The 15,813-nt window shown below is 36.1% G+C and overlaps 1 protein-coding gene across 5 annotated transcripts in view; it reads left to right on the forward strand.

Moving 5' to 3' along the window:
* The window catches only part of ARID4A (AT-rich interaction domain 4A), a 65,299-nt gene that overhangs the window by 43,076 nt on the left and 6,410 nt on the right, over positions 1 to 15,813 (forward strand). For 2 of the 5 annotated variants that reach the window (XM_023726229.1, XM_023726232.1), the window contains 7 exons: positions 84 to 334; positions 3,105 to 3,302; positions 6,451 to 6,535; positions 8,309 to 8,510; positions 9,978 to 11,111; positions 11,349 to 11,453; positions 14,817 to 15,023. In XM_023726229.1, the coding sequence (XP_023581997.1) occupies positions 84 to 334; positions 3,105 to 3,302; positions 6,451 to 6,535; positions 8,309 to 8,510; positions 9,978 to 11,111; positions 11,349 to 11,453; positions 14,817 to 15,023 (2,182 nt within the window). The remainder of the gene's footprint in view (positions 1 to 83; positions 335 to 3,104; positions 3,303 to 6,450; positions 6,536 to 8,308; positions 8,511 to 9,977; positions 11,112 to 11,348; positions 11,454 to 14,816; positions 15,024 to 15,813) is intronic. The other 3 variants (XM_023726230.1, XM_023726231.1, XM_023726233.1) reach the window with 3 other exon arrangements.

Below are 15,813 nucleotides of genomic sequence, written 5' to 3' on the forward strand. Positions count from 1 at the left end.
CTGTGGAATTTTTAAGAAAAATTTTTCTGCTTTTATCCCCTTTGTACTGATAGCTATTTTAAAGCTTTTATTCCCTCTACTAGGGACGAAGGAGAATTGCTCGAGATGCAAATTCTATTAAAAAGGAAATCGAAGAGGAGAAAACAGAAGACAAATTGAAAGAAATTGATACAGACAATAAGGATGTAGATGATGACTATGAAACTCCAGAGAAAAAAGAAAACGAGCTACTACTGGGGAGAAAAAATACACCAAAGCAAAAAGAGAAGAAAATTAAAAAGCAGGAGGATTCTGACAAAGACTCAGATGAAGAGGAAGAGAAAAGCCAAGAGAGGTACATTATCTTATGTTTGTTCTCCAGAAGTACCTGTCTGGGGTACAGCAGCACTTTGTTCCTGTTTAGAGATTCAGGTGTGAGGGAATGTTTTCTTATTGGGACTTCCATTCCTCTTGTCTAATGAAGGTGAGACACATTGTGAAGATGATGTGTATCGCCTTTCGGAATTGGAGAATATACTGGTCGCACCATTTTAATAGCACTTGTGCCCTAAACAGTGGCCTCAAAGAAGGCTGCGCCACCCAGTCAAAAGAAAGGTCCTGCAGTTGACAGCAGGGAAGGGAGCTGGAGAAAAATGGAGGAAGTGGACAAGAGGAAACAGCGACAGCAAAAATTCCATTTTAAAAAAGGTACAATGTGGGAAAGCTAACAAACACATGGGTGCACAGTACTAGCAGATGTTTCTGTGTGTTAGCTTTATCTAGGACATTTTTCTTTTTTCAAGTTACTGTATTAGAATAAGTGGCATGCACCCCTGATTCTAGTTTGGAAAATACATTCTTACCCCACATCACAACAATAAATTTCAGCTATTTAATGTCCATCCTGTTTGCTGTTGAGTGAAAACCGTATTTTTTCCCCATGTATTATACATGTATGGTCTAAATTGACTAAAAAATAACCAAAGATTAGGCAGTCCAGGTAGATCAAGGTAATGTTCAATCATGTTATTTAGTTGGCCATCTCTGCAAATAAGTGTTGTCAAAGGGATTTACTAATTTTTAGATATTACTAAATGAATTTTAAATCAGCAACAACAGCATAATACACTTACTTGTCATATACTCTCCTCCATAGTTATTTTTTTATTATCATTATGTGATGCTAAATTTTCCAGAAATTTGAATTTTTAAACAAAATTAGGGAAAAATGGCTTGCTGCAGCCAACTAGTGGATGACACTCATCTGAAAATTAACCATTGAGAAAATATTTGGGAAAATAGAATAATTGGTGAGTGGGAAAGGTAATTTCATGATTCAATACAAATAGGTAAAGGAGATATCACAGTTTCATTTGAATTAATGAATAAAGGAAGTTCTCTAGTGAAATATAATTAGGATTACGGAAGATGGGAGGAAATAATTGGAGTTGAGTTAATGATGTGGCTGTAGAATTTTGAATACAGGTAGTCCCCGACTTACGACGGGGTTCTGTTCTGATGTCTCCATTGTAAGTCGGTTCTGATGTAAGTCAAATAACTTTTTTTTGTTGTTCAGCTTTTATTATTATTGCCTTTTATTATCAGGATGCTTATAAACCCGATCTTTGTCTTTGGGGGTTGGCTTGACAATGATAACATCAGCAACTTATGCAATGTAACATTATGTTTAGTACATAGTAGTAATGTGAAGATGTTTCAAAAAAAAAGGACAGTCGTAAGTGTAGTTCGTGTAGCTCAAATACGTCGTAAATCGGAGACTGCCTGTATTGGACAATAAATTTAAACAATGTTGAAAACCCAAACCAAAAAAAATTATAGTTTGAACTATTGTTAAAAATGAGCATCAAAATGTATATATTATGTATTTAATATATATGAAACATACTACATACATGTATATAATTTGTTTCAAAAGTCTTTATAATTGATATGCAGAGGAGAACAAAGACTTATTTTAGAGAGAATATTTAACAGACTTGAATATGAAAAACAGTATTCTCAAATAAAAATTGAATATATAGACAGCAACGGTCTGCATTCTCATTCTACAGCAGGAATCATGGAGAGACTTTTATCTATAGAAGTTGCTATTAAAAAAGTAGTTTCTCTCATAGTTTTTGAAATTACTTTATTGGGCTGTAAGTGGAAGGTGTCCTTGGAAAGAGAAAATATTCCCACTACTAATGGATTGTCAAAGCTTCTTCATGTCGAATCACCTAGTAGTCCCCCAAATAATGCCCTATATTTATTATAGAGCGCAATATCTCCTCTTAAGTTTTTGAAACTTGTGACACTAGAATGAGCTATGATGTAAATTTTTTCTGAGTTCTGCAGGGTTAATACAGAATGTTGTATTGTAAAAATATTTAAAATATTGTTGGACTTCCCTGTGGGCATGGCCTTTATACTTGGCTGTCAGTACAAAGAAAAGCTGCTGGAAGATGAGTAAAAACAAATAGTAACCAACACAACTTAAGTAAAGCTTTGTTCTCTTGGTGCTATCGCACAGTTTTAGCAAGCGATCTAATATTCAAATGTCTGTTGTTTCTCTGTGGTCATGGGGAAACCTATAAAATATAAATTTAGTTTAAAGACATGGTTACTAATGTAGATAGCCCTTGTTCATTATTCTGCCTACCAAAAAAAAAAAAAGAATCTTGCATTCTAAATTGAGCAGAAGGTAGTAATAAAGTTAATTAAAGGCAGGTTAGTTGCAGTAATTTACAAAATATCTTTAGACCATTTTCACATATAAGGTGGCACTGGAGTATGAATCCTAAAGACTTTTTCAGAGACTGTTGTTCTGATTTTGTTATATCAAAAGTGATTTATTTATTTGACCCACCTCAGCATTAACAGTGGCTCCTGATTGGCCTTTAAGAAGTATGGATTTTTGGTACAGTACACCTTTACACAGTTAAAAAAAATTTCCTAGTAAGTAGTTCATAAAAATCTTCTCCTTCTCCTCCTTCTTCTCCTCCTCCACTGACATGCTATTGAGGTAATACTTAAGTTGTGAATATTCTACGCGTTGGAGTCTTTTAGCATATGTTACTTTTCCATTAAGTTATTAGTAGCATTATCAATGTTATAACTTACTGCAGGGAAGAAACTGAAAGCAAATGTGACTCTGAAGGAGAGGAAGATGAGGAAGACATGGAGCCCTGCCTAACAGGAACCAAAGTGAAAGTAAAATATGGACGAGGGAAAACACAGAAAATTTATGAAGCCAGTATTAAAAGCACTGAAATTGATGATGGAGAAGTTTTATACTTGGTACATTACTATGGGTGGAATGTCAGGTAAGCAAGAAAATATTTTCTTATTGTTGAAATTTTCTTCAATGGGGAAAAACAGATCTATGTAAAGTTGTGCAGGACTAAAGTAAATGGTATATATTTGTAATGCTCACCTAGATTCTAAATTTTCCAAGTCGTTTACATTCCCACTCTTTCACTAGCTGTGTCAGTGCTTCCAGCCAAAGACCACCAGGAACACACCTGTAGTGGAAGAAGTTGGATTTATTACTCATCTGCAGTGAGGGAGAACAGACACCATGGGGAACTATATGGTGCCTCAGTAAGAGGGTGTTAGATGAATCAGTGAATGCTCAGGGCACTGCCTTCAGGAGGAGCAATAGCCCAAGATTCTACAGAAACAACCTGCAGAATATAGGCAGAGGGCTGAGCCTGCAGCTCCCTATCATGCACTTGCTTTTTGTTATTTTTGTTTTGCCTATCAGAAATGATGCTAGTGTCACATGTATTGATAGAGCAAACATTTTTTGAATATTAAAAAATGAGTTTTAGAGGGGACTTAGATTTGATCTTCTGTTGGATGATTTTAGGGTAAGGATCTAAGGAAGCAGAGCTTTGCTCTAGATTGGATGCTGTTATGAAGTGGGGGTAGTCCTCCGATTGGTTATCTTAGTGTATCTTATCTCAAAGGAGGGAAGCTAGACCAAGGCTAATGCTATAATTGATAAAGTAGTAGTAGTCATATTAATCAGGAAAGGAGGATGTTTGGTCATTTTTGTGGCTTGGACAATGTTCCTGGTTTTTCTGTGTTTAGACATGATTAGGGAGTGGTCTTGTTTTTGTCTTCCCCATCATGGTCACAGAGTGGCCTTGTCTGATGTTGATGTTCTGTGAAATTGTGTATGTTCCACAGGAGTGCCAGATGAGCTCATAGCAACACCAGAGCCCACCTGATAGTACCTTCTGCATGTCAGGGGCTACTTTTCTCTTTCTCCTTTAGAAAGTCTTTTGTGTTCAATATCTCTGGTTGCCCTGTACTTATTTGGAGCCAGATTGCTCCAAGATTGCCTTATTTACTAGATGTGTACTCTGTTACTCTTCAGTTTCCTCATCTCTAAATTGGAGAAAACAAAGTACTTACTTAAGAAAGTTGTGAGAAATAATAATACCTGTATTAACACGTAAAGTACATAGAACAATGCTCGTCACTTAATAAATCTTCAGTAGTTGTTAACTGTTTTCTTTAGGGAGGCAAAAGAAGGCTGTGGGTTTATTGAATAGCATATGTATTAAAATTTTGTTTCTTTTTAAACTGTATTGCTGAATAAAGGGGAGAAGGGCTACATTTACCAACTTTGAGTCACTATATCTGCAGTGGTAGCACATTAGCCTTCTCTTTTCCTCAGATTCTATTCAGTCCATAACCAGCCACTTGTATTTATCATCTGCATGTGTGTCTATTCTGCTTTTTAGAGTTTCCCTTTCCTATCTTTCTTTCTCATCTTTTTAATGTTTTGCTTTATGACTTTTTCAGTAGTTATTTTATTATATTCCAAGGTTGTTCCTAACTGGTTATCTTACTAACTAGTTACCTAACTGGTTATTCACATGCTTTATGATTTTCATTGTCCTTCCATCCCCCTAAAAGCTGGTATAATTCTGGCCTGTTCATTGAAATAGAACAATTATAGTTCCTACAGAATCTAGTCTGATTTCTAAAACGGGAGCATCTTCAAGTGTGAGGGGGAGTCCTAGCCTCTAGTGCAGAATCTCTGGGACACACTCAGTTGGCTATATTAGTGCTAGAAGTACCTATATGAGATACTGTGTTGACCAGGCCAGTGTGGCCTAAACCAAGTGTCCTCCAGATCAGGCCTGTGCTTCTAGGTCGTCTGTTATCTCCTGTGGAATTTTGTAATTGGGCAGAATTACTCCTTTGTTGGCTCTGGACCAGATACATGACTCTTACATTGCACTTACCAGTCTATACTTGATTTTATTATCTGTCTGTCTTTCACACCAGACTGCAAGCTGCTTGAGAGGAAGGGCCTTGTCTTCTCTGTTTTTGTCTATGTGCTTTCTCATATAGTAGACCCAAAGTAAATGTCCAAATGAATGAATATTTCTAAATAGGTGAGTAAGAGAGTACAAATGCTTAAAAGTCTGATAAAATGCTCATAGAATTGGGTATTGGGTTAATTCAGGAGGAGATAGTTTTCAAACCATAGTACAGGTAGTCATGGTACCATGTCAGCATATTTCCCGCATGTTGGAACAGTGTCTTCATTTTGCTCACTTTCGTGGTAACTGAGTTACACAGCCAAGGTATGGTTTTTCATATACATGAGTTTCTGTTAACATGGTACCATTGAAGGTTCCTGTAGTTTTTTTACATATTCAGATTTTAGATTTTGATTGACCTTTATAAATACCTGTATATTTACATAATGTAAGAACAGTTATTTAGTTCTAGAAAGTTTAATTTCTTATTTGCCCTTGACTAGTAACTTGGACTATCTTAAAATGCAAAAGTGATGTCAATTTTTTTTGGAAAAGGTGTAGGGAAAATTAGGAGTTAAAGTTTTCACTTGAGTTAAACAGAATAAACTTAGATAAAGGAAATGAAGTATCTCTAAAAATAAAATAATTCAGAGTTTCAGTGGTAGCATAATTCAGAGTAAAATTTGATTAGAAATATAAAGGCTAGAGAGAGTTATGGGAAGGAAAAGAGAGTTGAAAAGGACTTGATAAAATAATCTGGATGACTAGAACTAATCATATAGCAAATTTGAATTTACCTTACCACCAAGAGATAGAATCAACTAACAACCACCACCACCTTGACAGTATTCAGTCAATAGCATGCATCCCAGTGTAGAATCAGTTTATTTGATTAATCTCAGATCTGTAGGAGTTGTGGAAAACAAAGCAATTCAAATAGTCTTGAATCCATTTATGATTTGCTTACTCAGTGCTCCCTTTAAGCCTGTTACCTAAGAAATTCTCTTGCCTTTGCCCCTTGATGGTAGATATACAAAGCACTTAGTATAGTGGCCGGCACATATTACCAACAGACCAGCTCCTGCGCCTGTCACATTTCTGCCAACAGTAGAAACAAACTCTTTGGTCTATCTGATGGTTGTTTTTATTTGGTGATACCATTGTGAAATCTTTATGTATTCTTTATTTTAAGGTATGATGAATGGGTGAAGGCTGACAGGATAATCTGGCCTTTGGACAAAGGTGGACCAAAGAAAAAACAGAAGAAAAAAGCTAAAGTATGTTTATAGAGTCATATCCTTGATGATGGGTACAGGAATTATCCAAATTGAATTGTGTATTTTTATAAATATTGTTTTCTCATTGTAATAATCATCTTGATTCTTTTAAGATAATTGTGATTTTCTCTGTTACAACTACTATGGAGCTAAAAGAGTGAAAGTTTAAAATACATTACCACATTGTTTCAGGAAAGGTGAAAACCATCTACCCCTAGAGCAGTGGTTTAAAACTCAAATGTCTGTAAAGGTTATGTAGGAAAGGGCCAAAGTATAACTGATAGTGACAAACAAGAGGATATGCTCCTCAGCTAGAGAGGGTAGAACTAACCAGCTCTGCTATAGGAATACAGGTCTAGGGTTGTGAGGTCTTTGATTTTTCGTTACCTTGATTTTTTAAAATGTGAAATCTGGTTTTTAAATTTAGAAGTTAATATTAAAATTCTAAATCACCTATCTGCTGGCCAGTTGTCCACTTACACACACCCTGAATTTTCAGCCTTTACGTTAGAGATTAACCTAGTGTTTTATCTATTTGATGGTAGATCTTTCTTTTCCCCAGGGGATAGAAAGGTACAAGGGGGACCGCTGAGTAGTTGTAAAGCTTTCTAATGCATTGAGTCTAACTGTCAGATGGTATACACCCACTCTTCACTTACTGACATGGTTTGGTTCCAAAGATCAGGTAGTTACGTGAAAATCCGTGTTATGTGAAAACGGAGGATTTTTTTTTTTTCCTGTTTTCAGACCATCTGTTTGTCTGATTTTTTAATTTAGAAAATATAATCATAGAAATAATAACAGCTAAGATTTACTGATGTGCTTATCACTGTGATGAGCCCAGTTATGGATTATTCCTCTGCAGAGAAGGAGGTTTGGAGGAGACAAAGCTGGGTAAAGCCAGCTGTGTGACTGGAGGGCCCATGACTTAACCGCTTCACCTCCCTCCTGTGCTAGGTCAGAGCTTCCTTCGTGGAGCCGCTTCCAGGGCTGCACTCCCACCCACCTCTGCAAGTCCCGAGTTCAGGATCCTGGAGCCCGCTGTGCCCTCAGGGCCTGGCAAGTCATCCAAGCCTGGGGCTTCCTGCCAGGGTACTGGGAGCCTGGCTATACTCGGTGCCACCTAGGCAGAGGCTTCAGGCCCAATTCAGCTCACTCTGGGATGTCATTAAACTCATACATTTCTTCCAAACACCCTCACCAATGCCTCTTTCTTTCCTCCTTTCCCATCCCATGGCAGTTTTGAGCTGCAGTGCCTTAGGCCACATAGCATAGGAGCTGGGAACCCAAAACAGGCAGCTGGCTCATTACTGTCTGTGCATCCACCCGGAGGGCATGGCCACAGAGGAGGCTGACCCTGCACAGCAGCTGGAGGGAGTGGAGGCGTAGGGCAGCACGGCCCAGCTTCCCAGAGACCCTCCTTGTGGGAGGAGACGCTCTGCAGCCATTGCTACCGTGCCCATGGCCTCGTTAACACGCAGAATAGTCGGATAGTAGATTCTTAAATATTGTCGTAAATGCGAAATTTCAGATAACAAGACAGTCGGTAAGTGAGGAGTAGGTGTAATTGCTTGTTACAAATTGTACAATGTATTATTCATTTAAATAGAAAACATGTTAGAAAACTTTGTTTTTAATTTTTCTATAAGCACAGATTAGGAGTTAACACATAAAGTATTTAACCTGTTGGAGTTATAGTTTTCCTTAGAGAAGTAGAATGTTCATTTTTCATAAGGCGTTAGCCCTTTTCATACATTTGATTGTTTTACCCAGAATAAAGAAGACAGTGAAAAGGATGAAAAGAGGGAAGAGGAGAGACAGAAGTCAAAACGTGGACGACCTCCTTTAAAATCTACCCTTTCATCAAACATGCCATATGGTTTGTCTAAGACACCAAACAGTGAAGGAAAATCAGGTACCAGAAGTGCTCGCAGCAATATGCCAGACAGCTCACCTCTGTCAAATGGAATGGAAGGTGCTCGATTTTGAGGATCACTGAGTCTTCAAAAATCAATAATATAAATAATAAAACTGGGTTTTTATTCTCATATGATGTAAAATACAGTTTGATTTGAGGAGAATGTTTATTTTGCAATATCCTTTTAATGTAAAATTTAGTGATCATAGGGTGATTTGACAAGCCATACATCCTAGTGTGCTGCACTGCCTTTAAAGTACACAACAGTATGTCCTGTAAATTCAGTGCTGTTTACCCAGGATCTTTCAGCAAAGCAGAGACCATGTTCAAAGAGAGCACAAACTAATGTGGTATAGGCATCTTTTGTGATGAACACAGCTGAACATATTTTATTATTCTTTTTACCACTTTTCTTCCTTTGTATGTTTTTCCATGTAATTTAATAAATGTGAAATAATTTAATTGAAATAATTTAAAAAAAAATAAATGTGAAAAAACTTTCCTTCAAGAAAAAATCTATTCAGAGCTATAGGGTTTCCACATGGTTCTCGTGTGCAAATTAGAAAAGGGCCTTCTTCCTCCTCCCTACTGCCATCTGCTGGAAGGCTGTCATAATACACAAATGCAAGATGTCCACAAAAGGAAAGGTACCCTCTTAGATGGAATGCCCATGTGCAGTATACAACCTACAAAAGTGTATATAGAAGCCTTGCTAAACTACCACATAAAAGGCATTTTTTTAAACATGATAACAAATGAAATCTGTATTCTATTTATGATAAAGCCACAAAATAAAACTTTGTCTGTGAACCCTTTCGTTAAAAAAATACATTTATGTTTACCTCTTTGGACTTCTTTAGGAAAGGAGTACCATGTGGCAGAATTTTTGTATTTCACAGCTCCTGTAGAGTCTTAAAACTCTCTTTTATTATTTGAAAACTTCCCTGTCTTAAAGGGAATAATTTATTTTGCAAGAAGATAGCTTGTCTATACTTTCTTGTCTCTTAATCAGAAGAATATTTAAAGAGAATTAAATAAATTAAATATTGAGAATTCAGGTTACTCATTTCAAATGTCTCCTCTTCCCAGAATTACATGGAATGTCATACTCCTTTCTTAGGACACAAAATGGCCATCACATTTATTAATTAGCACCTACTAGATCTCAGGTTAAACTACTTAGCATATTAATTTCATATTTCAGTACTAGTCCATTGATTTTTCTAAGAGCTATTATAGCCTAAATAGGGTACTAATGAAAATTGCAAAATAGGCCTTTATACAGGTTTGAAATAGTAACATTTGCTATGCATTGTATTTTTACATGAAGTTTAATTTGAAATCCCTCCCGCTCAATTTTTGGCACAAATGTATGACTGATTTTATATAACAGATTTCTATAGGGAGGTATTTAGAGGTATATGATTAAGGCTTTTTGTTTATTTTTAGTGAGATTTTTATTATGTAATTACATTGGTAACTAAAATAGAATCGTTTGTAATATAACAATATTTCCTCTTGCAGATTCTTGTTCATCTGATAGTGAAACAGAAGACCCTTTGGAAAAGGATTTGATGAATGAAGAACTTTCTCCTGATATTAAAGAAGAAGTAGAAAAAAATGAAAATTTAAATGATGATAAACTAGATGAAGAAAATCCAAAGATTGCACATATTTTAAAAGAAAATGATAGGACTCAAATGCAGCCTTTAGAAACCTTGAAGTTAGAAGTTGGAGAGAATGAACAAATAGTACAGATTTTTGGGAACAAAATGGAACAAGTGGTAGAAGTTAAGAAAGAGGCAGAAAAATCTCCTAAAGGAAAGGGAAGAAGGAGCAAGACAAAAGATCTTTCTTTAGAAATTATAAAGATTTCATCGTTTAGCCAGGATGAAGCAGGATGTGAACCTCAAATGGAAGCTCAGAATCTAGAATTTTCTTCATTAGACAATAAAGACTTTTCTTCTGCTAACGAAGATGAAATTGACCAATGTGTAAAAGAAAAAAAGTTGAAACGGAAAATACTAGGACAGTCATCACCAGAGAAAAAAATAAGAATTGAGAATGGGATGGAAATAACAAATAGCTTACCTCAAGAAAGGACCAGTGATTGTATTGTATCTGAGGGAATGAAGAACTTAAATTTTGAGCAGCACTTTGAAACAGAAAATGAGGGAATGCCATCATTAATAGCAGAGTCAAATCAATGCATTCAAGAACTGACTGGTGAAAAATTTGATAGTCCAGCTGAAGAAACTATAAATATTCCACTAAAAGAAGAAGAGGATGCAATGCCTCTGATTGGGCCTGAGACCTTGGTTTGCCATGAAGTAGATTTGGATGATTTGGATGAAAAGGATAAGAACAGTATGGAGGATGTAGTGGTAGAAAGCTCTGAATCTAATTCTCTTGTTTCAGTTCCACCTGCCCTACCTCCTGTAGTACCGCATAACTTTTCAGCAGCTTCACCACTTACCCTCAGTCAAGATGAATCTCGAAGTATAAAAAGTGAGAGTGATATAACAATTGAAGTTGATAGTATTGCTGAGGAATCTCAAGAAGGTCTCTGTGAGAGGGAATCAGCAAACGGATTTGAAGCCAGTGTTGCTTCCAGTACCTGTAGTATAATTATACAAGAAAGAGAGAGCCGAGAGAAGGGTGAGGACTTTCTAGGGGAAAAGTTAGCCTTTATATTACAACCAGAAATAAGTTACCAGTTTTAAGAACTGTTGATCTGTAAAGTACTTTTTCTTACTGTTTGCTTGCTCTTTCTCCCTTTCCTTCCTTTTTTTTTTTCCTTTAAATGTATATATAGAAAGTAAATGTAGACAGGTGAATAAATATGCTTGTCCTTGTTTTTTCTTTTCTTCAAGTCCTCTCTTTCCCTTATTTCAGGTCAGAAAAGGCCAAATGATGGAAATAGCGGATTACTGGCAAAAAAGCAAAAGCGTACCCCAAAGCGAACAAGTGCTGTAGCCAAAAATGAAAAGAATGGGACAGGTTGGTGCTTTTTAATGCTGACTTTAGTACATGTTAGTGTTTTCATCAGTTTGTGTCAGATTTAACATAAATTTGGTTTATTATGTTCTGAAAATAGCTATTTGGCCCTTAACTTTTAATCTGAAGGTGCTCGTCACATTTCATTTCAGCGGGGATAGCTGTGGTTATTTTTTAAGCTTATTTCATTTGTGGTTTTAGAGGAACATATTCGGGGATCTTGGCTAAAAGAAAAATAACATTTGCTGTGGTTTTAAAAGCATATGAAGTTTACATTTCTGGATGGAATGTTTTCCTATAAGCTAGAAAAGCTGGCTTCTAAATACTGTCATGGTAATTTTAAAACATGAGGAAATAAAGACAATTTTTACTGAAACAAACAAGGAAATTTCTAAGTCAATATAAATAGATTATATGAAAAACAAGCTTCTATACAATAAAGAATAAAATCAGGTAGTAAAAAACATGTAAAGAGCTTCATGTAAGTCAGAAAGGGAAATCCTAAGTTACAGTAGACACATATTCTGAGGAAAGCAACATATAATTCATATAAAAGACATTTCAAAGGAAAATCTTTGAGCTATATTTCAAGGTCTCAGTAGCACATGTGGCTAAGTGGCTGGACAGTGCAATTCTAGAGTTAGAGTGATAGAAGATGAGACTAAAAAGGTGGCAGGAATTACAAAGGGAAAAAGAGTAACTTTACAGCAGACACCACCCTAGTCAAATTATCAAAGTGAACAACCACCAATAATGAGACAAAGTGAATCATATACCATCTCACAGGATGAAGCAAGAAGAACATAGCATTGCTTCTGTGATATTCCTGTCAAAGATGCATAACCTGAATCTAATCATGAGAAACCACCAGACAAATACAAACTGATGGATATTCTATAAAATAAGTGGCCTATAATTTTCAAAAGTGTCAAGGTAATGAAAGTCAAGGAATGACAGAGGAACTCCAGATTTAAGGGGACTTAGGAGAAATGACAACTAAATGCAGTAAATAATCCTACCTGGATCCTTTTGCTATAAAGGGCATTATTGGGTCAACTGGAGAAACTTGAATGGGATATGAGGGTTAGATAGGAGGTGGTGCAATGGTTAAGCACTCAGGTGCTAACCAAAAGGTTGGTGGTCCAAACCCACTGCCAGAAAAAAGACCTGGTGATCTGCTCCTGTAAAGATTTCAGCCTAGGAAACCTCCTGAGGCTGTTCTACTCTCTATCCTATAGGGTCACTATGAGTTGGAGTCAACTCAACAGCACACAGCAACAAATAAATATATGTTAATTTCCTGGTATTTTATGGTTGTATTTTGGTTCTGTAAGAGTAGTGTAGTGGTTTTAAAAACATATGCACAAATTCTTTGACATTCTTTCCTTCAAGAAGTCATGCCTAATTTTTATCCCCTTGAGTGTGGGCTTACTTTAGTGATTCACTTCTAACAAACAAAATGGAAGTGACGATGTATGACTTCAGAGAATAAGTCATCAAGGATTGCAAATTCTTGTTCTTTCTTGGATCACTTGCTTTGGGGGAAGCTAGCTGACATGTTGTGAGGACATGCCAGCAATCTTTAAGAGAGTCTTACACAGTAAGGAACTGAGGGCATCCTGTCAACAGCCATGTGAAGGAGCCATCTTGGAGCAGAGTCTCCAGCTTTTGTCAAGTGTTCAGAGACCACAGCCCCGGCTAAAAGCTTAACTGCAACCTCACAAGATTCCCTGAGCAGGACCACACAGCCAAACTGCTGTCAGATTGCCAACCCTCAGAAACCATGGGAGATATTAAGCGTTTGTAGTTCTAAAGTGCAGCAGTAGATAACTAACATAAGAATATCTTTGTTTCTAAGAAATACACCCAAAAGTACTTGAGGATGACGAGACATCATGACATGAAGGTACTCAAATAGTTTAGGGAAAAAAAAGGCTTGTACTGTTCTTAAAACTTTTTTGTAAGTTTGAGATTGTTTTGAAATAAAAAAGGAAGAGAGGTAGGTGTGTTGAATGGTTGGTTAGTTGCAGGAGTCAGGTGGTTGTAAAATGCAAGGCCAAGGAGTATGCCTTTATACCATTTGCAGGGAGGAACCATTGAAGGTCTTTTAACAGGGGAAGGAGATAATGAGTTTTACTTTTTGGAAAGAATCTGGGGAAGGAGATAATCAGTTTTACTTTCTGGAAAGAATCTTTGGTTAACTATGGCAGTGAAAGAAGAGATGAATTAAAGAGGTTTGGGAAATAAAAATCACTAGGATTCAGTTATTATTCATTAGATGATTATTATTAGTTCATTAGTTAGTTGCTTAACTGAGGTATGACATACAGGAGTAGCAGCAAGTTGTTGGAAGAGTAATTTGGGGAATGTTGAATTAGAGGTACCCAGTATTAGAAAAATAGGGGTCAAGAAAAAGGGCCAAAAGTAGAATTATGTGGGATATCCTTTTATGTGAGTCAAGAAGAATAAAGTAGAAACTGACCAGAGATAAACAAAAATCAGTAAATACTCTTGGGTTTGAATAAGAAAGAAGTTTCAAATGCTATAGTCTATACAAGTAGGATTAAAATGCATTCATTGAATTTGGCCAGTAGTAAGTATTTGGGACCTTAACAAGAGCACAGAGTTGCGAGTAGGTGTGGAAGTCAGGATAACACAGGATTTTTTCCAAGAAATTTGACCCTAACAAGAAGGAGAGGGGTGCCAGCTAAGGGGGAAGTTTTTCTCTGGGAATGGAAGAAGTTGAAGATAAAAGAACCTGGGTAATTGACATTGGGGTATTCCAGAAGAGCTGTGAGTAGACGGTTTCAAGACTGTAGGTAAAGAAATTACTTCCTCCAGAAACAGAGTCTCCTCTGTTTTAAGACTGAAAAAAAAAAAAAAAGGCAAAAAGGACAAGTACAAGTAGGAGAGGGGCTGGGCTGGGCTGAGATATTGAATGTGTAACCTTCAATTTTGCCTTTGCAGAAGTAGGCAAGGTTGGGTTTTGAGAGTGAACAGGGTGGAGGTAGGGTATGTAGCTTGAAAAAAAAGCAAACAAAATTGAGAGAGAAAAAAAATCAATTTCGTTTTTTTTTTCCTAATATAAACTTTGTGCATTGTGTCCTTGTTTCTGTAGCATGTAATTTTTGGGTCTGTTGCATTTTTTTTTTCCCAAATAACAAATATCCTTTATAGTTGTTTTTGTCCTTAATGTGGGAAATATATATATAACAGAACTTTTGTTACTTCAGCCATTTTTTACATGTTCAATTCAGTGACATTAATTACGTTTGTCATGTTATGCAACCATTACTACTATTCTGTTGCATTTTGATATTTGAGATTCTTATTTATAATCTCTAAGTCAATTCTTTTTTGTTATAGGACAAAGCAGTGATAGTGAAGATCTTCCTGTCCTAGACAATTCAAGCAAATGTACCCCAGTAAAGCACCTTAGTGTATCAAAGTCACAGAAGCTTGCACGATCTCCTGCAAGAATATCCCCTCACATCAAAGATGGAGAAAAAGATAAACACAGAGAAAAACATCCAAATTCATCTCCTAGGACATATAAGTGGAGCTTTCAACTCAGTAAGAAGCTTATGGAAAATTTGAGTGTATATTTTAAAGTAGAATATATCTTAAAATATCTACTTGGATTAATATTAATAACTAAGGAATAACGATTAACAGGGTGGCCTGGGTGGCACGAACAGTTATGCACTCAGCTACTAACCCAGAGGTTGTCAGTTTAAGTCCACCCAGAGGCACCTTGGAAGAAGGCGGCCTGGTGATTAGCTTCTGAAAGGTTGCAGCCATTGAAAACCCTGTGGAGTGCAGGTCTACCCTGATATATATACATGTGTTTGCCATGAGTCATAATTGACTCAGTGGCAACTGGTGTGATTCTCTTTTTTTAATGATTAATGAATTAGTTTAATTAGGTTTTCCAAATACTGCATATCTATAATTGCTACTTACTATTTTAAATACAAATCTGTGTCTTTTGATAACACTAACTTGATAAATACTGACGGAAGATCTCCAGTTAAGAAATAAGACATGAATGATTTATATAAATTAATGAAACTAAAGCTCCCTTTCTACTATTAACAGTTAGAAATAACTAATAAATGAAGAAAACATCAAAACAAAATTTTTAATAACTTATAGATCAGGGTTGCTTTGTTTTAATGTTTTCTTTCTTTTTTGATCACATAAATAATATATGTTCTAAAAAAAGTTGAGAATTTAGAGGGTTAAAATGTTGTGGGGTTGTAAACCAATGTCATAAAACAGCATGTGTGTTACTGTTACATGAGAAACTATCTGTTCTGTAAGCCTTCACCTGAAGTACAATAAAATATTAAAAAAAAAAATA

This window comes from Trichechus manatus, unplaced genomic scaffold (genome assembly GCF_000243295.1).
Source record: "Trichechus manatus latirostris isolate Lorelei unplaced genomic scaffold, TriManLat1.0 scaffold00010, whole genome shotgun sequence".
Classification (NCBI taxonomy): Eukaryota; Metazoa; Chordata; class Mammalia; order Sirenia; family Trichechidae; genus Trichechus; species Trichechus manatus.